The sequence below is a fragment of the Mytilus edulis genome, chromosome 2 (genome assembly GCF_963676685.1).
Source record: "Mytilus edulis chromosome 2, xbMytEdul2.2, whole genome shotgun sequence".
Taxonomy (NCBI): Eukaryota; Metazoa; Mollusca; class Bivalvia; order Mytilida; family Mytilidae; genus Mytilus; species Mytilus edulis.
In genome coordinates this window covers 45,377,026-45,403,652 of record NC_092345.1, presented here as the reverse complement: position 1 = coordinate 45,403,652, position 26,627 = coordinate 45,377,026, and the positions used below count along the sequence as shown (strand labels likewise).

General features: G+C 31.3%; 1 protein-coding gene across 1 annotated transcript; it reads right to left on the bottom strand.

The window, feature by feature from the left end:
* Positions 1-3,534: 3,534 nt before the first annotated feature.
* Positions 3,535-23,371, bottom strand: LOC139512244 (paired mesoderm homeobox protein 2-like). The gene is made up of 3 exons (XM_071299729.1): positions 22,791-23,371; positions 5,313-5,500; positions 3,535-4,448 (listed from the first exon to the last, which is right to left on the bottom strand). Exons 1-3 carry the CDS (start codon positions 23,092-23,094, stop codon positions 4,119-4,121), a joined length of 822 nt encoding a protein of 273 aa, XP_071155830.1. The 5' UTR covers positions 23,095-23,371; the 3' UTR covers positions 3,535-4,118.
* Between the last annotated feature and the right edge of the window lie 3,256 nt (positions 23,372-26,627).

The following is a 26,627-nucleotide window of genomic DNA, read 5'->3' as shown; positions in this document are numbered from 1 at the left end:
CGCAGCAGGGATGGCATGAAGAAAGCAGAAAAACAACACTAAACAAAACTGTTTTGTGATAAAACCCCAGGCGGTTAATGAAAAGAAAAGAATTAAAAAGATAAAATAATGCTTAAACAGTATCATCGTGACTCGTTAACGTCAGAAACGGGACCGGTAAGGACAGATTAGTAAACGACATCGTTGATGAACATTTACTGAATACAGGAATTAGTATATACTTATGTATGCATGCTGAAGGAAACATACGTGTGCGGGAGTTTCTCGCTACATTGAAGAACCATTTGTGGCCTTCGGCTGTTGTCTGCTCTATGGTCGGGTTGTTGTCGCTTTGACACATTCCCCATTTCCTTTCTCAATTTTCTATGTATACGAATGTTCAAATTGACGCTTGAGACCCTATTTCTTTTTCTGAAAAATCTAAACTCACTTCTTTAACAAGATGCAAATGAGCAAACAGAGAAAAACAACTTGAAGGCTGTTCTTTCTGATATTTTGATTGTTACCTTGTATTAATTGAACTAATGTTTCAATGGTGATTTTTTCATCGATATTTAATATCTCTCTCACTTTTTCTATGTTAGAATGTGTTTATACTGAGTATCTTTATATGCAATCATATATTATTTCTTTGGTTTTTATTTTGTAAATATTTCTAATTCCAAGGTTATCCATCCGATACATAGTTGTTCCACAGCCGGTTTGTCGCGTTCTTTTCCAGAGTATTTGTTTTGAAGGTCTAAAGATTTTCAGTATTTGGTTTCGAACGCCATTTCATTAAAAGAAATTATGTCCTTTTCTCCTGATTACTGTATGACGTGAATACGTAACTTTTGACTGCCACACATAAAAATTCGGAATTTTAGTGCTCTTCCCTTTTCGTTTCAGTCATTTAATGTGTTTGTTTGTATGTTTAACGGTATATTCAACAGGATACTTTTGAAGGTTTGTTGGTGGAGAATCCTTTCATTAAGAGAAAAACAAATCCATTAATATATTCCTCCCTCAGAGAAATATACACAAGAACAATTGAAGCCATCCAATGGTGCAGCCTCAGCATGTAGGTTATAGGTAATGAACAAGATCAAAGCTTCGTTAGAACGACTAATCTAATCATGCTTAGATTAAAATTAAATAGAATTATTACTACTGCAGACCATACTCAAAAGGTAAAATCACAAAAATACTGAACTCCAAGGAAAATTCAAAAAGAAAAGTCCCGTATCAAATGGCAAAATCAAAAGTTCAAACACACCAAACGAATGGATTACAACTGTCATATTCCTGACTTGGTACAGGCATTTTCTAATGTAGAAAATGGTGGATTGAACCCGGTTTTAAAGCTAACTAAACCTCTCACTTGTATGACAGTCGCATCAAATTCCATCAAGAAATTTCAAGAACGTTTTGGATCTGATTCGTGTTGCTCAATCTTGGTTTTTTTGGTTCAATGAAATATATTTTCAATTTTATTTGTTGGTTGTTTTTTTCCCATCGTGTTGTCTTGTTCTTATTGTTTTTTATGAATGCCTTGTCAGAATCTGTATCGTATAAAATGCAATACTTTAAGTCAAAGTTGGGACAGCAAGAACAACAGGAACAAAAGTAACTTTAATACAACAGTGGTGTGTATCATCTTGTATTTCAAACTTTCTGATTGATACCAAGTAAATATTGCTCCTCCACTAGAAAGTACATATACGTCTTCCTGTTATATTTTCTATACTTAAGTTATTTATGTGTAGTTTAGACATTCGTACTCCGAGAGTGTTGTTTTGGGGTTTTTTTTCAGTCTAAAACATACAAGATAACTTGTTACATGCAATGTGTCACACGTTCATTGTATAGTGTATACGACACATTACTCCTTCTGTTGCATCATAAAAAGTTTTTGTCTTTTTTAAATATTTTATTGTACATTAAAAATTCACAAATATAATATAACATTTTGATATTTTTTTCAAAAGAACATATACATATATACAATATAGTGTTTTCAAAAATAAGGTTAATTTGATAAGTGAACATCGGTATATCTTACAGTTACTAAAGGCACAAAAAAGGTTTTCATACTTGTATATCAAGGACAAGATTAAATTTATTTTATGGCAAGCACATATAACTTGATCGCTACAAAAATCCCTTTAGGTCAATTCAACACCTTTATGGAGATTGGTTAAAGATGGCATAAAGAAGCCAGTTTCGCCATGAGTGTAAATACAGCAATCAGTGACAGCAATACTGAAAATAATTAGTCTCCCTTAGTTTTTGAAATGTATAACTGGCGGTTTTTTAGGGAAGACATTTATTCTCCAAGATTGCTCTGACGTCCTGCGGCCTCTATTTAGAAATGCTGAACGTTTTACCGAGTATGTTGAGTAAAAGAAACTTTTGATAAATAAATTATTTTAAATACTACGTTTGTTTCATTCCTGCTCAAATATGGAGTTTATGTTATCTGCCAATTCCCTTTTAATCAAATTGCATTTGGAATGTCACTATGAAAATCATTCTAGACTTGATCGAATTCAAATATTTACAGAAACTACAAACTTATTGTGAACAATATATTATCGGTTCAAAAACTCATCATAGATACTTATGAGATGAAATCCCTTAAGGTCTCATTAAAAGACTCAAAAGCGACTTTCGGATCAAATGTAAACGTCACGGCTACCAAAAATTTATATAAAAGAGGGGGAAAACTAACTTAATTCTTAAAAAATATAAAAATGTATCTTTGTCGTAGAGAACGCCTTAATTAGTGGACTAATGGTTGATCTATAATATTTTGTCTTGATATATGCCTCGAGATATATGCAACTAGTCGCACCATTACGTTGTTTTTAGACAACTATTGAATATCTTGTTTCCCTTTCGGCCCCAGTCAACATACGTGCAATGAAAATAAACATGAGGTGAAACTTTTATGCACTAACAAATAAACATGACAAATACTCTGTTCAAGGCAACAAATTATTTCGCAATCTGAACAATTCGTGGGAAGTTGTTTTGGAACATACATATATGTAAATATGAGATTGTAAAGATATGTAGGTATATATCTACACATATCACACTTCTTGTTGAGTAGTTCATGGTCTCCTTCGACTACCATGACTCTACATATATCGCTAAAGAAGATATATAAAAAAATAAAAAAAAAAAAAAAAAAAAAAAAAAAAAAAAAAAAAAAAAAAAAAAAAAAAAAAAAAAAAATATATATATATATATATATAAATTAAAATTGATCAGGAGTTGTCTCCCATAGACCTAGAACTATCCTAAAGATTTATGTAATTTCTCCAGGTCACAGTGGCACCCATAACAACTATGTTTTGTCAATAACTTGGTTTATATCAGGTTAATTAGTGTAAATGTGTATTCATGTGGTTTTTTTGTTTAATTGTACTTTAATCATTCTAATCATTTTCTGTGCTTTATTTTGTAATTCATTTGATTGTATAGCTCAAATTTTGGGCACCATGATTGGTTAATAAAATTATCTTATCTTATCTTATCTTATCTTATACTAGAAATAGAAACACTGCACATTTCACAAACGATTCACATGATAATGATGACAATGAAATGGATCAAGTCGGAAATTAATTGTTCTCACCAAAATACCTCACATTCATTCGTCAGTTTTTAGGGACCATATCACCACGATGATCTTCCGCCGAAGTATGTATTTAACACTCGGCATCGACACAATTGTTTTCTGAGTGTCACGTCCATTCAGTAGTGTACGTTTGATGTACGTCATAATCCAGGCTACAAAGACTTCGCTTGTCATTTGGATCTTAATCACTCTGCTGATGTTTATATCAAATGAGCAGACGATAACATTGTGTTCTTTTTATAAAGAATGTCACCCGATGTCGAAGAAAACACGTGATAGTTCGTTGAAAATAGTTCATGTTATTCCACCTTCTTTCGTTTAATGTATACATACGTATAAACATTCCTATATCAAAATGTACGTTTTATAGATACACATATATTTATTATTGCACACCATGATAGAATTTAACAGAAGGAATGATATGTTTTGGGCATTTCCCTCGACATTGCCATCTTTATAAATACTTCTCAAGATCCATATTATCATATAGTCATTGTGTCATATGGTGACCATATGGGTTGTGTGGTAATACGTTGTTATATTCATGAGCTTTCAGTCTAAGACATGCTAAACTAGAGCCTAAATTCTGTGGCGGAGGAGTATATGAATGATTTGCCAGTGCACAACTAGACGAGTTTGACACTACTGGGCTATATGCTGGTGGAGCATACCAGGATAAGTCATTATTCATGGAAGTAGGTCGCGGAGTAATTGGTTGTTCTATTGGAGTAGATTCTGGACGTCCGTATAAATTCCCACGTTGTGCCAACATATTTCTTTCGTTCCTTCTAAACTTTGCTCTTCTGTTTTGAAACCAAACCTTAAAAAGACAAAGAAAAATACCTTTATTGGAAAGAAAACATTATATTTTACCACTCACACTTTCGACAATAAACATACAACAGCAAGGTTGGGGCAAACGAGTAAATTAAGAAAAGAAGTTGATACAAAATTTTAAAGAAAACATATATGAGAAAACCATCAACGCTTGGCAACGGAACACAAGATTTTTTTTCCTATATTAAATGTGTTTGAATTTTTAATATAGTGAAATATAGTAAATTGAAAAGAGTGTAAAATTGCTAGTTATGTTCATTATTCTTGTTTCATTTCATTTCTTGCTGCCTTCGTCACTATTATGTTTTACCCATTGTAGTTCATGTAGTAACAATGATAGCTTCCAATATTGTCGTTAAAGAGGGGCGAAAGATACAAATGGGATAATCGAACTAATAAGACAATCACTGTGCTTAAACGGCTGCGGGTAACTTAAGTTACCCCACAGCTCAAGATGGAGCCGCCTTGCGTAGGTTAGGGATTTCTCTTCTATAGAATAACAATACCATGGATGCATCAATAAACCACTGAATTAAAAAGTTGTATTAATCGTTTAGGAAAACCCCTAAACTTAACAGGTGATTAAATTCTACAAAAAAAACGATCACAGCACGATTTGATAAAACGCTTAGGCTGTCCGTAACTTAAAAACAACTTGTCCGTAACTTTTCATTATACCAATAGGAATGTCCGTAACTTTCAAAGAATCGACATACGTGGATGACAGTGCCATGACAAAAAACATGAAAAACAACAAACAACTGTATACATGTAGGTACTTAATGCACTCATACGTGATTTCAATGATTGTAGAAAACAGATACTTAAATACCAGAAAATTACAAACCTGTACTCTTGCCTCGCTGAGATTGACTCTCCTGGCTAGTTCCTCTCTAACAAAGGCATCTGGGTAATGTGTTCTTTCAAATACTCTCTCTAATGCTGCCAGTTGTGTACTGTTAAATGTGGTTCTATTACGTCGCTGCTTTCTTCGCCGTTTTCCGTCTTTGTCGTCCTTGTCGTCTGTGTCTGTATCTATAAAACAGATCAATAGAGGTTTTTAATTTATTTATTTACAGATAAAAATTGATGTCGATCTTAGTGTTTCGCATATTTCAATGTTTTAAGACTGAAAAATTATGAAAAAAATCAGTGCCATACCAATGATCAAGTCAACACAAAATGCGGACTTGATTACTCCGAGGACAAAACGTCCACCGAGGTTGCAGTTATCATACTAAGATTCGGAATTTAACTGATCATTTATCGGATTTGGTATTTCGAGCTCAATCAAATAAAGGGTTATTACCAAAGGTACCAGCAGTGTCCTCGACCCAGTGGTTGTAAAAACTAATCAAAGATACAAGACTAATAATTTAGAAAGAAGTCATAGTTTGCCTATGAAACAAAAGAACTAGATGCAATGTACGAATTTACAAATACTTTAAAAAAAAAATAGGCGGAAGAAAAAAATGGGAGAATCAAAACTCGTAGAGATCAAAGAGAAACGCTGAACATCCTGTAAATTTGGTGAGTGTTATAAAGAAAACAAAAACCAAGAAACCTCAATAAGGCATCAGAAGCATATTCTGTTTATAAAATGACAATTTTAGTTATCAATTTCGTAATATGAGTATATTGAAAAATACTTTATGTATATACTTATTCTTTTTTGTGGGTAAACTTCATTAAGAAAATATGATAACTTTATATGTATGTATATATAATTATAATAAATTTAATTAGAAAACAAGAACTTTCAAATTTAATCAGTTATAAATATAAGGCGACTTGTTTTAATATACAAAATATGGTTAGTCCGGGGGAAAAAATGTATAAATCTAAAGCCACAAACAATTAAAGACTACCTATAAAGTTGTTTAAAAATAAACATTGACCAACACGAATCTCTTTGAAATCGAGAAACTCAGATACTCTGGATATGTGCAAACAGTTCCCGTGCAAGATGTCAGATATTTAGTTGTGTTGAGACCTTTATAATTCCTTATTTACTGCGAGACTCAATTATAAGACTGGGAACTAAAAATTAAAATTACTAAAAGTAATATTTAAGAGACTTCAATTATATCATTTCTTAACTCGCATGTTTTTATTAGTAAACGAAAATTAGGAAACAAAATAGGAACATCGTATACGAATGATTTGAAGAATAACAGACAAAACAATGATCAAAAAAGAAAATACAATTTATAAGAAAACAATATAATCATGAAGATATTCATTAGCACAAAGCATGCAAGTACTTGGTATTTTGCGTATTCAATTGAAATTATTTGAAAAATAAAAGACAGAACTGTTTAACAAAAATGTAATTTCTCAAGTGGTTATCTTCTTTGAAAAGTAAAATGTTCAACTTAATTCTTTGTATGTTTATACCTTTAATCACCAAACCATTGACCTCATATTTGCTAATTTTCTTATATCAAAAATAAAATATTTCTCTTACAGAAGTATGTACGACTTAATTACACGTTTTCCAAAATTTATGGATGTTACTAAGATCTTTTTAATTGCTAATACTGAAGTGCCGCCTCTTATTTTTACAACAGGTTCTGAAGTAAGATCTGGAAATGAAAATAACCAATTCAATAAATTGTTTCTCAATAAAAGCGAAGTTTTATTTCTCAAATAAAAAACCCATATTCGAGTAGACCGAAACATAATGCTTACTTGAAAGCAAAGTTTAATTTTCTAGTTTGTAATATTTAAAATATAATGTTTAGTTCTAGATATTATTTCTAAGTATGTGTTTCGTGGAACGATGCAAAATTAGGACATCAAATGTAAAATGTCAAAACTATATATATAAGTCAAATCCTACCACATGTAAAGGGCATTCCTCTCTGGGTATGTATATAAAGTATTGGCCGATTTTTTTTTAGTATATATGTCATATTTCCTAGTTTTGTTTGTTGATATAATAGTAAATGTCATCATTTTGTAAGAACAAACAGTTTATTAATAATACAAAGGTTTACGAAAGCATAAAAAGGAACGAAGAAAGACCCCAAAAAAATCCTATCACAAGTTTAACGGTCCCCATCTTTAATTGGTTTCTTCCAGTTATATTGCCTCAATTTTGATTATAGAGCGCCGCTAACGAATTTTATGTATATGAAATGAGCGTCTGTTATACTTAAACATAAGTCTCGTTTCTTTGATATATTTGTTCTTAAGGTTTCAAAACTTTAAATGTCAGGAATAAATATAATTATTAAAACTTTACTATCCCACTAATCATATAACTTATTTACTAATAAAAGTATATTTTGGAACCGTATCATAACTTTATTCTTTTTACCTATGTAGTGTAAGACATAAATACATTTTTTTTGTCACGACTTTGACCGTGCAGAGAGGGTCTAGGTGGTAAGGCATTTCGTCAAAAGAACGTATAAAAGAGTCAATAACCACATTCCACTACGCTGTTTATTTGTTGCTGTTTAAGAAGGTAAATGAAATCCGGTTTTTATTGCATATAGACTTATATATCTGAAATGTTTGCTTCAGAAAAATGGTAAATATGCAATTAAGTCTTTTTATCCTTCATCACAACTGGAGATTTTATAATTAAAGGTAAATAATACTAGTATAACCTATAGCTGATATCATGCCGTTACGTTTTTCTTGTGGGGCCTCTGACAGTTTACAATTTACATAAATGGTTTTACTTATCATTGAAGGCCGTACAGTGAGTAGCAAGTGTTTATATCATTCTTTTTAGGTGGATTATCGTGGTTCGTTTCTTGAAAATTAGAAATCTATAATTGTTTGCTTTTTAAAAGTATTTCGAATTTAAGTATTCTAAGACCTGATGAAATTGGACAAAAGAAACATGGAAAACCGAAACACTGATGTTTCACCGCATTGGGCCTATACAATATGTTTACTATCATGTTACTATTGTTGGTATTTTTAAAAATTACGTTGCAAAAGTTAGTTTTGTTAGATATTTTTATTTTTCGACCGTGAAAATTATATTTTTCCAATAATTTACAGATAACTGGCTTGAGGTTAATTCAAACCTGGTTTGTCAAATATTAAAATTGATTACATTTGTAACCACTGAACATTCAATTTGACTAAATTTACTAAATCGCATGAATACTTTTTTAAGCATTTTCTTCATTATTCTTAATTATTTCTTCTGTTCAGTATTTACATTTTAGGACCTCATTGTTCTCTTCTTTTTTTCTGACTGATGTTGATGATTACAAAAAGGTCTACTTTCGCGTTGTCTTGCAATTCTATTTGTGACAAGCGAGACAAATCTTCTAGACTTTAGTGTAACAGAAAATTCTTTGGGAATAAAACACAGAGTATTGTGTGTTTGCTCACATTATTATGTTCGGACCAAATTCTTTATTAAAGTTTATATGGACGTTATTGATTACGGCTAATTCACCGTATTTATAAAATGCTATTTTCATATTAGTTATAAATACATAATTTTAACAGATATGCAGATCACAGTACTTGTGTCTGTTTGCATTGTTTTTGTGTCTTTTCTCCTTGGGCTACGTCAATTGATTTTGTTTTGCACAACAATCACACATCAGAAACCTAATTTTATTTAGCCTACATATAATTATAGACTTTTATGAGCGATGCATATCATGTCTATTTCATCTTAAGATACATAAATATATTTATATACAGCACAACAATTGCACATCAGAAATCTACTTATATTTAGTCTTAATAGTTTTGGCACTATCGTTTATATTGCATAACAATAGGGATAAGTTTGAAACTGCAACCTATTTTCTAAATAGAGTACCCTTTATGGTAAAAACAAATTGATACTATGTTGCAGCTTAATAAGTAGAATAATCATTAAAACGTTTAAACCCGCAGCAATTGTTTGCACCTGTCCTAAATCAGAAATCTGAAGTTCAGAAGTTGTCGTTTGTTAATGTGGTTCATAAGTGTTTCTCGTTTTTTATATAGATTAGACCGTTGGTTTTCCCGTTTAAATGGTTTTACACTGGCAATTTTGGGGGTCCTTTATAACTTGATGTTCGGTGTGAGCCAAGGCTCCATGTTGAAGACCGTACTTTGACCTATAATGGTTTACTTTTATAAATTGTGACTTGGATAGAGAGTTGTCTCATTGGCACTCATACCACATCTTCTTATATTTATTGTCAAGCATAAACAACACATATCTATGTATGTTTGGCCTCACTACAGTATCTAATTCTACTCTCCATATGTTGGTACTATAATGTATGTACTTGATGTAGAGTATGTTCGTTTCTTTTCATCCGTAACTGCTCTGCACTCGCAAAGTGTCAGTCATCGGGGATTGAGACGTTTCTCAACTTCAAAGGCGCCACGTTTCTCTCACAAAACCCTTCTTCTGCAAATTTTACATACTTCAGTAGTAATTGATTTCTATACAAAATATTTCTACTGGAACAAAAAAAGTATGTATAATTGAAAATGTGGATATTTTTGTTGACTTGATGCTGGAGTTAAGACTACACACGTTTAACGAGATAAAATAATGACATAACATATTTTTTGTTTTGATTTATAAGTCTGATTGATACTATTAGTTTACTATAATTACATATACAGCTATCATAATAACCAATCAAATTTAATCAAATCTTAATTCTCGTGTAACCTAAAATTGTTATGGAAAATAGAATTATAAATAAATCCTAAATATTTTAAAATACATTCTGGTTGATTTATAGTATGAAACACATAAACAGGTATAACATACCATTTTAATATACCCGTTCTACGACTGAAAAATATGTTATAAGTACCCGAGTCAATGGCGAATGGTAACGTAAGGACAACACTCAAAGATAAAATGGGTCATCCATTCCTTCCTATTATTTGTACATGTGTAGGATTGACAACATTCTTTTACAGTTAGGCCATTGAGCACGTGCATCACTCAGCAGATGATGATTTGTATCGTAAATATATACACACTGATATTTAGAGAAATGGTTAGTTTGTTTACCAAAGCCAGTTTTACATAATATGGTAGATTTTCGAGACAGAGGGTTGGAAACAGTCAAAAGCCCATTGTATACGATATGCCTTATATTTCATTGTTTTAAACATGAGGTAGAGCAATTGTTCTAAAAAAAGACCGTTCTAAGGGTCCACAATGGAATAGAAATTGGTCACCTGAGTGGTATAACAACAATTTTTGTAAGGGTCAGACGGGTGTCTCAAGACAAATGCAGGCAAAATTGTTCGACCCAATATATCCAGCAAATAAAAATAAGATGAAGCATGATTACCACCAGATACCAAATGGCATAGAAGTTAACAACTGCATGTCACCTTTTTTCAACTATTTTTAGAGGCAATTAAAAAGTGTCTTGCATCTTGAATGTCTTATCCAGATTAAACAAGGAACCGTCTTACAATTCTTTATCTGGGGAATTTTTGTTTTGTTCAAATGTCCTTTTTATGTATATTTGATCGGTTTTATTTTTGTTTTTGTTTTGACAAAATAACAGATACCGTACCTATAAACAATTCAATAGTAGACATATCTGAAACATGCTATTTATCGTTTATCTGTAAAGATATACTCTGATAGCATAATTGTAATTTTATCATCCGACCATCTCCTTGTAGATAGCTCTGAAATTTTCAATAAATAATTGAGAAATTATCAGAGAAATATTTCGATAATTCTGACGTAACGGTAAAGATTGACTGTCCTGTCATAATTCGGGTGCAGTAGTTGATTTACATAAATCTAAAGAATGCCGAATAGTCGTCTCTTCGGGATATCTTGGCATTACGATTGGACTGTCTAAGTGTTTTTATTCTCACTGACATGTGTTTGGGAGAAATAATTACCGTTCAGAATACTTCTCAATCATTAATCACTTTTAAAATGATTCTGTTTTCTTGTAATCTTCCGGTGATACGTATACGCGGCTCTCTTACAAATGATGCCTCAAATAACAGTTTTATGTACAAAATGGTTTTCTTATCAAACTTTAAGTGATAGTGAAACTCCATCAATTCCACTCTCTTTTAGATTATAATCGGTTTTTATTAACTATGAAATCGTAGATTGTTTAATAAAGCATGTGTGCAACACTTGTATATCATGTATTTCTACATGGTGCAACCACTGCCCTGAAGTAGTAACTAGTACTGTATAATATATATGTATATGTTGATAATTACATAAAATCGAGCATGTGTTATGGGTAAGCAATTATCATGATTGATCGCAGCATGCGAGGTCTTTGAAATTTTGCTTAACATTCAGTTAATAGGGGACACCATTGACCATATCAAGTTTTACCCCAAAACAGAAAACCAAATGAGATAAAACATCCATCGAAAAATATGACATATACATATTAGACGATGACAAAAGTGCTATTTGTCTTAGCTCTTGTGTGATCCGAAACATAAGCAGCCTCAATATGGGAGCAGCCACAGAGGACATAGTCATAGAGTAGTACCATATAACAACATAACATAGATAATGGAAATGGAGAATGTGTCAAAGAGACGACAACCCGACCACAGAGTAAACGCACAGCCGAAGGCCAACAATGGGTCTTCAAATCAGATGGCCCCAAAAATGCGGAGGGGTTAAACATGTTTAGTGAGATCAAACCCCTATCCTTATACCTCTAGCCAGTACCCCAGTTCAGTTTTAACGCAGATGAATATATAATGTCAGTTACGGTTAATTATCATGGTTTTATAAGGACTATTTTTACAAGTCTAATTGTTAAGTTGACAAACATGGCACACCAATATGAAACCAGTTTTCGATTGAATAGTTCTTTGTTTTACGACACCTCAACACAAAACGGCTATATCACGGCGATTCTTTTTTCGACACACATGTTTAGAAATTATTTTTTTCTCTCCCACATGTGGCCATCTTGTAGGTTTCCAACCAGCTTATGTATCTGTAACAATACTTAGAACATCTAATACACTGGTTTAACTGTCAAGATAGCAATCTATAAAGATGTTGTCTTTAAACGTTTATGAGCTTTACTCTGATTGAAATCGTGGAAAATATGGATTTCTAATCTAAAACGTCAAAAATTTTACGTGCTTTTCTTGACAATTTTCTCAGGCCTATCACATTGTCTTCTGCTTGCTTCACATAAACGAGACCTAACGTCTCTCCCGTAGATAGTGAAGACTTTGGTTTAAAGTTCTTTTAATGATAACAATCTTTGAGCATGCATGTAAAATAGATACTAGTAATATTAATATTTTTTTGATGATTCAAATTTGATTATTTTTAAAATTTACGATAATATAAACATTATTTTAACTCGGTTTTTATGAAAAACTCAAATTTGTTATACAGGCAGCTTTCTTTTTAGCAAACTTAACAATTTCAAAAGTCTTTAAAATTCTTATCATTGTGAGCATAGCATCAAATTCATTTTTAATATGTCTTTAAAATCATTCAGGTTATCAAAACACAATCCCATTCTCAAAATCTCTAAACAAAAATTGATTGCAGTAAGTTAATTCTTTCAGATTATTATATAAAGTTGTAGTTTCTTGGATATAAAAAAGTTAGATACCCCAAAACATCAGAAAATGATAAGTATCAACTCAAAAGGCCTTCGAAAAATTACTAAAATATTTCGACTCAAAATCTCAAATTTTAAGTTGAATGTATTACAACTTACAGCAAAAGGGTTATAGCAATGCCCTCGCCCACAGAAAAGATGTACTAGTATACCAATCATTGAATGTTCAATAACCCAGAGGGCCATGTTGGCATCTAGAATGAGACATCTGGCAATCAGAATATGTTCTTCTCACATAAACATTGACATAATGTATTCTACTGACCAAACAACTCATCAACACAAATGTATATTGTATAGTTTCTATGCCAAATACCTATCCTTATGTCATGTATATCTACAAGTATTAGTTATTGAGTTCATTTGTGATTTACAGTTTCAGAAACTAATGCATTCCGAGTAATATTTAAGAACGCGTACATTAAATTGTTGTAAGTCCTAGAAGCAACTTGTTTTCCACCAATGATTTAAGATTATTTTATTTTGGTGTACGAAAAATGAAATTATCTATAGCCCTTTAGATTCTTAAGCTGGCGATTGTTTATTTGTTGAAATACAAATTCAATATACAAATTGAAAGTGACTGTTTAGTTATTCTGCTAACTGCTAATTTAAGTAAAGGTGCACTTGTATGTCAGAAAGCCCACAAAGAATGTAGCATTTTGTTATTTACAGCAAAAACGACTTCTTTATAAACTACAATGTGCATAATTTTTTCAACAAAAGAATAACAACTTAAAAAAAACCAATATATCCTTCTTTGAGTCTTCTGTGTAGTTTAAGATAGTGGCGGAGTCACCTTTTCGTACTCATTTAGCTTTTTTTTTATTATTCAGCAGACGATATTGGAATCGACAGCCATATTTTGTTCTGCGGGACAACAGGGGATATGCCAAACTATTTCCCGCTGTTTTACATAGGAAATAGAAGTTGTAATGAGGGTAGTAAAATCTATGTAATTTTGTTTCTCTAACATGTGGTGTTAACTTTAATTAAGGCAAAAACTACCAAAATAAAAAAACTTTTGTACATGTTATGGATTACAAAGAGCGATTCACTGTTAAACCTGTTTTAATATTACTCAACACACAAGAAGTTAAAATGTAATTGCTTTGAAACTATTATTGCATTTGTTTTCAAGATGTATTTCGATTCCTCTAGGAATTTATAAACAAAGACTTTTTTTTTAATTTCAAAAAGAAAGATATGAATTAAACGTGGTGTGAGGTTCACATCAATGAGACATCAACCTAACGATGAAACAACAAAATAATCAAAAAGACCTCTTTGGGTAAACGCACATTTTTCAACTATAAAGAAAATGGCTATGCGATAGTTCTGAGCTATTTTGAATGAAGAATTTCTTATATTTTAAGAGCTATTATTTGACCCTTGCTCTAAAAACCATAACTTCTTTCTCACTCCATTTCTAATTTATCGTTTCCATTTCCATGTAAAAACCAGAACATAAACTGGCCTGTAAGGACATCATTTGGTACAACCATGGATGTTATACAAGATCCGTCGAACAATATACCAGTAGGCCCTTTTTGTAAAAATGTACCAGAAAGTTTTACTTTTTCTATACTGATACGTCGTGTATATTCCAAAATAAAAGTTTGTTCAAATTTTTAAGTATTCGCTATTTTAAAACTACCTATATTTCTGAGAAAATTTGTTTTCTTTTCCTTTAACTTTATAAACTTTATTAGAATTTGCAAACGATAATTGCATCATGAAAAACATATATCAATGTGTTCTTTGGGTTCTTATTTTCCCGGAAATAATGTCCCGTTCGACGGTAAAAAAATAATGTTGCGCATGATAGCATATACATGTATGTGCATTGTTCTCTAAATTTGGTTGATTGACCCTTGTGGGTTTTTAATTTTCAAATAATATTTCACCAAGTTAATCATTTGAAGCCGAAAGAGCATGAATTGCATTTTTAAAGTATGGAACTTTTGGTGTTCACTGCATATGCATTCAAAAGTATTAATGTTGGGGGTTCTATGTTGTAATCTATTGGCATTCATTCTGAAACAAAAAGTGACCTTCAAACTTCAAAAAACGATTATTATTTATCATTATTTATCTTTCCTATCAATTATCTGTTTAATTGCTCTAATTCATACATCGATTATAATCGATTCCCAGCACATCATTATGAAATTAAATAGTGCAAGAAACAAATTTCATTACATATTGATGTATACCACATTCCTTGCACTTTTGTTTTGGGGAACAGTATATAACATACTTCCAGTATATTAATTTTGTCTATTTCTTTTGACAAACGAATTTCTGGACATAACTCTGATCGTAAAACATTACAAAAGACATTACCCTTGTCTCTTAACGTATTTTCGAGTGGCAAGCACAAGTTGATGACAACGCAACAAACCACAAAAAAGTGTGAAATACAGTTTTATATGATTTATGTTGTTTTTGTTGTAAAAATTACATAAGTTGCATTGCACTATCACAAAGATATAACAAAGCATAAACACATATGGTTATAAAAAAGTATAAATTAACCAAATAACTAACTCCAAGTTGAATTCAAAATGGTCCATAAAAACCGAATACTAGTAAATCGAACGTTATCAATCAACAGAACAAGTTAAAATATATATTCATGATTTGGTACGGGCATTTCTGAAGAATTAGTTGGCCATTCAATATCTTTTTCGTCTGTTTTAATCTGCAAAGGTTGTTTGTATTTATATTTATTAATACACATTTACTATAAATTCAACTTATTCGTTTTTTATCAACGCGAAAGAAGGGACATGTCATGTTTGAAACAAAATCATTAAGCACACTAGCCAAAAACCCAGGCACTGTGACTGAATAGTGCAATTATTGTTGTTCTTCATCTCAAGGTCGTATTAAGTCTTTAATGACATGCATAAACGTGAGATTTACAAAGAATAAACAAACTTATCTCCAATTCGTTTTTAAATATCAAATATACAAGATACATGTATCCCCCCTTTTTCGATCTTAATGTTAGCTATTACTTATATACACTGAATGATTATAACCAGTGATTATAGGCTTTACTTTCCTCGTTTTCAAACATATATTTTAATTTCGCACGGTACTTCTTTTTTTCTCTCTCTTAAGTTCGAATAAATCTCTACAACCACAGTATATTTAAATGTACATCATAAAGAGATCAAACTCTCGTAAGCTCTTTCGCTACGTCAAATAAAAACTAAAAACATTCCGATCTTGAAAATCTCAAGTTTCTACAGAAAAATTTATATCCTTCTGAAGCTGACGATGATACATGAAAAGAAGATCGACTTGGTGCCGTTAAGACGGGCACATGTTACAAGACTTTTCAAGCTACATCGACCTTCAAGCTTCTATTTCCGGGTTAGTGTGTCTGTTTATATCTGACGGATTAAGATGCACGTGTGTTTTAATCTTTTAAGAAAATAAAAATGTGTCTTTTCAAAGATGTATGTATACCTACACGATATAATAATATAAAGAACGAAATTGTGCTTTAAAAGAACTTGACGTGTAATCATAGCTAACAATGTTGAGAAAGCGTGAAATTCAATTTAAACCAAAAAAATATAAGTTGTTGTTCAAACAATGCAATATTAAAAGCGCCTTTCCATCAAAGGGCTGTGCTCGAATCATGCATGATACATTCATATGAAATTTACCTATTTTTAATATACCATATTTTTAAATTAATCTTGGTTCATTTTACATACAGCCTTTAAATTGAAGAAAGGACAAGTGTAGGGAAAGTTAAAAACATCTATCACAGTATAGTAAACTGATACAAATGAAACTCGAGATCCAATAAATTACACCAATGATTATAAACAAATCTGTGTTTTATCTTTTATTGGCCCTTAAAGGTGCACACTTTAAATAAACAATACACAAACGAGGTAATAATTAGGAAAGTCTTATCAGCACTGGCCACAAATATCAGAACATAAGACAAAATTAACTTGCGAGATAGCTCATGAAAAATGCCGTATTTCAACTTATTTGACGTGAACGTGATTGTTTTGGGTATTAACATAAATAACGGAGCTTGTTAGAAAACTAACATAGATTTGTTTCGTTATTTATGACTTTTAGCTGTTATTATCTGCACGAGTTTGCAACGTTTAAAAATCTATCATTTCTCAACAAAGACGGCAATATATGTTTCAACACTGCTTAATATTTTGCGATAATAATTATATACAGGTCTAATTTAGAACGAGGCTGCCAAAATTATGAGCGCCACACACGATTTACTTGCTTTTCCAGGTTTTTTGTAGTTGCTGACTTATTGATGAAAACGAAAGTAGTGAAATACTAGTTTTTGTTGGAATCATACTCAAAACTAACAATGCCACAGATCCCATCCTATATAAATCACTGGAATATACTATCAAAGTCTCTTGTTGGGTACAATGAACAATGACAGTCATGATTATAGAGACATATGAAACTGAGAAACTTATCAAAGTACTTTAAAGTGTTAAAAATTCCACGAGGCATATTCACATATGTTTAAACATATTGTCAATTGATGTAATGCAGACAAAGATTGCCTGGTTAAACAAAAATAAATAAATGAATTTAATAAATATTATAGTAACTTCTGTAAAAGACGCCGAGGCACGATGTAATTTGAAGAAATATGGCATAAAACGGCTTTGAAATCACTTGTGAATATGAAGGTTTTTTCTAATATTATCAATGCGTATCGCAACCATCTCTGATTAATATTAATTTATCAATTGATATATATATATATATATCGCTTTTTCTCTCTCTCTATTATGTACTGTCATGCTCATAACAGGTCTTTAATAGGTTCCAGAAAAATATTTTATTCTGCGCTGTGCTTATGTTTTGAAGATTACAGAGTCTTTTATAGAAAACAGAACTTAGAGCGAGCATAAGACTATCTCAAGGAATTTTAAACTTGCAGACGACCAGATGTTGACGATGTCTCACATTACACAGACAGAAAACTTTGTGTAAATATATCATTATCATGATGACAATATTTATCAACACTTTAAAACAATTGTTCAATTAACACTTCATGTATCAAACCTTGTATTATTGTTTGGTGTTATCGTAAAGGTTAAGGCGAGCATGATAGATGGAGTGCAGACTGCAAATTTGTCGACGCCATAATGGATATCGTGTTTTTAACGTTTTTTTCTTTTTTGCATTCGAATATACCCCAACAGAGTACCTGTTATGACTACTTATTTTCAAAAAGGGCTCAAGCGTGTTCTTTTGAAATATATTTTTTTTATTAATGAGTGTTTCCTTTTTATAGTTTATTGTTTCTAGACAGTGGTGTTTTCCTTTCTCTTTTATTTCATTTTTTTTTTAAAGAATTAACATTTACTTAAAAAATGTACCTAATTGTATTGAAATCCGTACACGCATTTCGATCACTTCTATAAAGTAAATACAAAATATATAAAAAGTTCAGTCGACAATCATAGAGTGATAATGTTATTTTAATGGTTCGGTTCATTATTGGCACATGTAATTATTATTTCATCATACCTAATAATCACAGAGGTACAGATGTTATATCAACAACACACGCCAACCGAAATATGAGATCCTTAATTACTCCTACATTCGGATTACCGAACGCACCATTCCACAAGGGATTAACAAAATTCCCATGTTATGTTAAATGCTGACCCTGCAGACTTAATAGACACCACGAACACACGAACAAGGATAAACGTTATACTAGATTCAAGATTCAATAGTTTATTAAAGTCGCATCACATACATACAAGTATAAACACAATATAATATCAAGTACACAATATAAAAATTTAGAATGCATGTGCCATTCTTAAAAGAACTACGAGAGACTGTTATATACTATACAAGTCCTTGCTACGAATGAAAATCGCTATAATCAAATTATTTGATGCATGTGGATCAAGATATGTCCTTAATAGATTACGACCTTTTTTCCCTAAATTTTTTTTTCTGATTCTCAAAATGATGAACAAAACATATTCTATTCAAGCTGAGGGGAAAAAATATTTTGAATCCTGATTTTCCCCATAGCTTGAAGTGTTAAATTTTTAACAAAATATTGATTGATGGTGTTGAAAAACTAAACACTATATGGGAATGTTTGCTCCCTTATGGAAATGGTTAAAAACCAAAAGAAAAAAAAATACATGAATAAAGATGGACCTCTTACACGTTTTATTTCTTATTTTTTGCTCCATGAAGGAATACATCAATTTTAATTATCTCTCTCGTATCCTAACATGCAATTCTAAAATTTCTGTTAGAAGATAACATATACATATTTAATGTTGGTTTTATTATTTCTTTTCTTTTGCAGGTCAAGAGTCAAGTTGCATCCTACATCGATATAGGACATTATCAAAGAATTATAAGAGGGGTATAATTGTGCCGGCAAAACTGAAAAAATGGCGACAAAAATATTTTGTCTTTTAGACAATTTGAGATAAAATACAAGCTATATCTTCATGAGTGTACACAAATTTTTGTTGTGTTTCAGATAAAAATTTATAAATCAGTTTTTAAACAGAAATGACATAATAAAATGAAAGCTAAGTTATGCAGTAAAAATAACGAAATGCCCTTTGTTCGGATTAGCTCGACATGGTGTACTTGATAATTTAAGCATTTGGTAATCTTTAAAATATCAAAAGCAAGGGGGAGCAATATAATTGTTTACATGAAAGTCCTTGAAATTTTAATTAACCTTAATTATTTGTTGTAAGAAAAGCAAAGAGTCTGCATGGTGCAAGTTAAAAAACAATGTCAGTGAAGAAAGTACTTAGTAGCATATGGAAGGCATGTTTTGGCCTTTTGCTATGACAAATGGAGGAAGTTCGTTACCTGACAGCTTAATTAAAATCTGACGACAGATGAGGGACCAGTTTAAGTGGGGTTTACAGCAATCAATCTCTTTCGTATTTGCAATATTCAATCCACCGGAAATGTCAAATAGTTGCAATATCTTCACATGGATATTTTGAAAGTTTATATATATATATTTGTTTTGTTTTTGGAAACTGCCTTCTTTGACACATAATTGCGATTTATGACACGAGGTCTCTGCTCCAGGAAATTGTATTGCTTCACAATAAAAAGATCTAAAAATAACACTTCATAATGATTTGGTGTGCGCGAATCGCCTTTTCTGGTTCCCTTCATTAGAAACTTTCAAACCAAAAAATTGATAAGCAAGGATGTAAATAAGGACATGAACACGCGAAGAGGATAGTTTAACCAAGGAGTTATATGAGATATAACCTCTTTGGTTTATTTTTATGTACGGATTCACTAGTCTGATAGGATGGTGATATCATGTATATACACTAGTTCTTTTATTTTTCCCTCAGGCAAGGTTGACCATTGATGAACTTGTATGTTCGTTTTAGGTTCCCTTTGGTCATATATAGGGCTCTTAACTTTTCTATGTATTTAAACATTCGTGGCGTGTAAAGGTTTCTGATTTCGGTAACTTAAAAAAAGCGCTTCGGATGCACAAAGTTTTATTTTGTTTACACGAATATAAAATTAACTTTAATAATATTCAAAGAACGGATCCGCTAGATGATATTGGTATCATACTGAGAACATATGGCAGTTGACACGAGTCTTTAAGACTATAATTAATTCACTTGACATTTATAAAACTTTAGTGATGTACATTTTGGGCGATCTTAATAATGCTGAGATATATTTTCGAATTGAAATAACTGGTCGAATAACCTATCTAATGTTGGTATAACTAAAAAATAAAAAGGATATTTGTATGAAATAAATAATGACTTTTCTAGGGGAAAATGGAAACTCGTGGTATGATAACACGGTTGTGGCACAATCCTTGAAAGAACACATTTCCAATCAGCTGCATTGAAAAGCTTTATTAATTAAATGCAGTGTATTTTTGGTACTCGCTTTTCTCGTCTATAACTATGTCCCAATAAGCTCATGATAAACCATGGGAAATTCAACCATGAGGAAAGAACTTTTCTATTGAAGAAACCCGACTTTCAGTGAGTTTAATCATAGTGTAGATACAACATGTACATAAGATCTAAAATTATGCATAATATTTGGTGATAATTTAAGATTTAGATCATATGATTAACAAGTCAACCAATTGAATAGTTTATGCTTTAATAAATAAAGATGTTTACAATTTCTTTGATTGTGAAGTATCTCAATATTTCTAAATTTCAAAATGTGTATCATGGTCAGTCAGTTCTGATTATGGAAATTGTCCCAAATAAGCGCTTTTTAATTAAATTTTAAACGAATAGTTATGATGATAAATTATTATAAACAATAAACAATGCCACTTCCGTTTTTAATGATCCACTACCAAGAGTGTTTTGCTACTGTGTGGTACAAACGTGTTCTAGAGTTTATTGTAAATTTTGTTTATATCATTGAAGTGTTTGTTTTATTTATTTTATGAGCTGTTGAACTTCAAATGCAATAACAGATCGTTTTACTCTCGTGAAGTTTTCATTCATCTTTTATTAGAATTCATCTTGAAAACTAAGGAAATGTTTGACTTTTATTGTGTTTTCTCGATAAATAATACCTTTATTACTATACAAGTTTCTATTGCATTTCAAACATACGCTGGTTGTCGCTATTACACTGATGAAAACTTTGAAAAAAAACTCTTTCAATTTTTTTACTTTCAATTATAACCGAGCTTTTATTTAAAACGGAAGCGTATAATAGGAGTCTTTTTCCTGTTGTTTTTGTTATAACTACTTGTTGTATGTATATGATGTGAAATTTGAATACATTAATAAATAAACAGATTTAATTAAATTGTGTAATAAAAATGCAGAATTCTAATTTGTAAAATTACATTACGTTGTAAATCTTGTTTGAAATATTTTCTTGGATAAAAATCAGACATTTCTCAGGAGAGTTAAATAATCCCCACTGCTTCAAATTGCCTGTGTTATGGACGATCGTCTGATATCATTAATATCATGTGGAGAACATCAGCAGGTTCCGATCTTATATCTATAAAATTGCTTACTCTCCAACAGAATAATTTTATCTATACAAAATCTTATAATTTACTTATTTACGACAAAACAAAAAAAAATATCTACGTATTTATTGAATGCTTTTCATATTCTAACAAGAAACAGCAAAATATATGCAAAACAAATAAAAAGTGTATATTATTTTCTATTTTAAAAAGTGTATATTGTTTTTATTTTGAGATATACCTATCAAACTACCAAATTTTTTATTCGTCTGATTTAAGTTAAATTTCTACTTTGAATGCTCTTCTTTTTTGTTTCTATGGTTAATGTTTTGTTCTTCATTTCAACATGTTTTCCCTGTTTCTCTTTTAAACTCATATTTAAAGCACAGAGTACCATTTGTTTTATCCCGCAAATTTAAGATACAGACAATCATTGTTTTCCCACATATTCAAGCCACAGAGTACTATTGGGGTTTTTTCCTTATATATTTAAGCCACAGAGAACCATATTTGGATTTTTCAACATATTTAAAACGCAGAGTACCATTTCTTTTGAATAGAGAATAACGACGATTAATTCTCTGCACTATGGTCATGAATTTGTTGGTTTAAAAATGATATTGTGTTTCTATTATATCCCACTAAAACATAAAAATGATATGGTGTTTATAATTTCCCACCGAAATTTTTTATGAAATTTTTATCGAACCAAAAAACTTACTTGAATTTTTTCCTGGGCTGTGTGGGGATATACTGTCGTGGCTGTCATGACGTATCGAGGACTTCTCGTCGAGGTCTGTTAGTCCATTTCCATTAATATTCGGTGTGCAAGCCTGAGTAGGCAGTCCCGGCTGAGGATCAGTGTTAGCATACATAGCACAATTTTCGTTTGGAAGATCCTCCAAGTCCAATAAATGGCTTACAGAAAAGTTAGCCTTGTTGTTTTGAAAAGCTTGATGATAAGCAGAAACTTTGTCAAAATTACTATTAAACTGTTGTTCCGGTGTGAGAGTATAACTACTCATCTCTCAAGTGAGAAATCCCGTGAAAATGGTTTCCCTTGCCTTGTTCCTTATAAAGAATCTCCTCGATGAGGGTGACCAGTAACACAAAAACGTGGTCTGGTTCCTTATCTCTCACATTAATCGGTATTTAAGTATCTTCTCATAGGAAATTGATGAACTCCGGAGACTTATTGACAGTACGGAGAACTTTTATTTTCTCTGTAGTCAGAACAGAACCACGAGGAAAGTCAAGCCTTTGAAAAATGATACCTTCGGTACTGCCAGCGGTGTCTCTTAATCAGCAGGGAATACGGTAAATAATAGCTCTATTTTAAATACGGCCGCCATTGGATAATAAGCGTACAGCAGGAGGGATCTTATCTCAGATTCTCCGCCCCTGTAAGTGATGCTGAACAAATAGAAACTGTTGTGGGGATTAGAGAAAAGTTGTTTTATCTTATCTTTTCCGAATCTGTATATTTATTTTTTGCTTATATAATAAACTTGACGAAAATGTAATTTATTCGGTTAGCAAATATCAGCTTTTTAACTATTCTATTTAACTATCTGTATTATCTTTGTGTTTGAAATTAAACAGAAAACTATTCTTTAACCTTTAAAGATGTGATTGTTTTATAAAAATGTCTCGTTTTGTATTAAAACAAGATTAACTTAATATTATGAAATGCTATATTTAAATTTGTTTACAGGTTACATAATCATTGAAATAATTACATCTATATATATATATCATTTGAGTCCGTTTAAAAATTATTCAAAAATAAAAATAACGAGAGAAAAAAGCATTTAATGTCTATGTTTCAACTGAGATTTCCTATATCTGAATTAACAGATGTCACGATGAAATATTTTTGGAAAATATACCCTTGTTTTAAATAGTAAATTAAACATATGATTGGGGATAATGTCTGCTATCAATGTGTACATAAAATAAAAAGCCACATTATAAGAACAATAATTGAAAATTTTCGATTTAGATGAGGATTTTATTACTGTCAATGGAACACAAATTCCCGCTATATATACATATAACAAAAGCGTTCACAATCTCCGTTATTCAAATAAAAAAGGAGAAAAACGTATGTTTATTTTTCAAAGAAGAAACTAGCCATAGCCATCAAATCTCTTTTGTAATAGATTGAGAAAAAAAATATATCTAACCTACATCAAACGAATGTTAAACTACATATAAGAAAGTTATGGCATAACCGGTCAGTTAAAAGGATAGTTTTCCTCTTCATAGATAGTTTGACAAACTGGATTCATGCATACAAAACCAGAACGCATTTGTTAAATTGATTTCAAATAATAGAAAAAATGAATTTCATTAAAAACTTCTCACTGGTTGGTTTTAAATTCCTCTTTCGTTGATTGTACTTTTTTTTAATTAAAAAAGCCCACAAGGCATGTGTACCTCTTTTTATTACTGTATTTAACACAGAGGACATTTGCGCTTAAAACTATTTCGATACATACTGTATCATATATATGACAGAAAGTTTACCAATGAAATTTAAATGCGTTGTTATCATTATTAATGTACAAATTTAAAAATGGAAACTATATATATATATATTGTGTCAAATTATTTCATGGAATGTCCAAGGAAATCTAAGCTTATTTCAATTTGTGGATATCAAAAAAATGGTTTCTAACCAATGACTGTTTCTACGTGAGTTTGAGCATTCTTGAAAGCAAGAAATTCATAAAGTTTTTTTTTTATTCTAGTGTCTTGGTTGTTACTATGAATTTATTCTTATTCAAATAGGTGTTGTCGTTTTCATCCGACACACGCTTAGTGGTGGAGATAGACCTCGTAGAAATACAAATTATAAAAGTGGAGATGTAAAAAGGTTATATTAATTAATTCCAACACCGGTAAATGATGTGTGGAATCATAAAGCACCAACACCATTAAACTGTTATGTTAAATAAGCACTAAAGTCCGTTTAAAAAGTACACATGTTCCATAAAACACAAACGTCCTGCAATGCAAATTATACAGTAAAACATAATTTTTTAAATGTTCGAGTTTCACAGGAAATATTAATACATTCCAATGAATTTTATTTTCTAAAATGAAGACCGTTTTCAAAATCTACGTAGACACAAACCACATTTGAATGTAGTGTTTACTATCAGTATAGACATGTTCACGCTGATAAAAGAGTAATGTATCATCGGCCCGTACTCAGTTTTTTTTAACATGCTTATGAATTTCTGTTTGATTAACCATGGAAGTAATATTACTTCCATGGATTAACAAAGACCAATCTCCAAAATTACTCTATCTTTATTTATGATCACCAGTGGTATTATTGAACATCTTTAAATGACTATCAAAATTGGTAAATTTAATAGGTATTCGAAATTCCATGTCAACAAAAATTCGTCCATTGCCGTGTAAAACAAATACAGTCTACATCATTATTCAAACGTTTTTTTTTTGTATACGTTGTAAACCGTTTGTATATACACCCATCGATTTTTAAAGCTGTCTACATCAATCGTAAGCATACGAATAGTAACAGAACAAACAGTACCATCATTAGTAAGGAGAGATGCCATGCTACATCTCCTTACATAGGTATACTATATACTATCCTGTCCCAAGTCAGGAGCCTCTGGCCTTTGTTAGTCTTGTATTATTTTAATTTTAGTTTCTTGTGTACAATTTGGAAATTAGTATGGCGTTCATTATCACTGAACTAGTATATATTTGTTTAGGGGCCAGTTGAAGGACGCCTCCGGGTGCGGGAATTTCTCGCTACATTGAAGACCTGTTGGTGACCTTCTGCTGTTGATTTTTTTCTATGGTCGGGTTGTTGTCTCTTTGGTACATTCCCCATTTCCATTCTCAATTTTGTAAAGATTTGCTTCTGACTAAGACTAACACAAGGCTTTAGTTAACCGATTAAAAAAAAGTAAACATAAGGCCGTTATTTTTCTCGTTTGAATTGTTTTTCATTGTCATTTCGGGGCCTTTTATAGCTGACTATGTGGTAGGACTTTGCTCATTCAAGTTGTTGAAGGCCGTACGGGGACCTATAGTTGTTAATTTCTGTGTCATGTTGGTTTCTTGTGGAGAGTTGTCTCATTGGCAATCATACCACATCTTCCTTTTTATATATATATATATACTACTTGTGAAGAAAGCATCGTAAACCGAAGAACAAAGACAAAATAATGCAAACGAAAAGAAAAAATAACTGTCCACAAAACAGTACAAAGAAAACGAAATACAAAGCAATCAACCATGGTCATAAATTGAATACACAATTCGTTTGTCCGTTAAGTGTGCCAACTGCGTTTACATATCTTTCAATGCATGGCCATTGTAATATTATAGTTCGTTTCTGTGTGTTATATTTCAATGTTGTGTTTCTGTTGTGTCGTAGTTCTCCTCTTATATTTGATTCGTTTCCTCAGTTTTAGTTTGTAACCCAGATTTGTTTTTTTCTCAATCGATTTATGAATTTCGAACAGCGGTATACTGCTGTTGCCTTCAGTATTCAAGATAACAGGAAGAACAG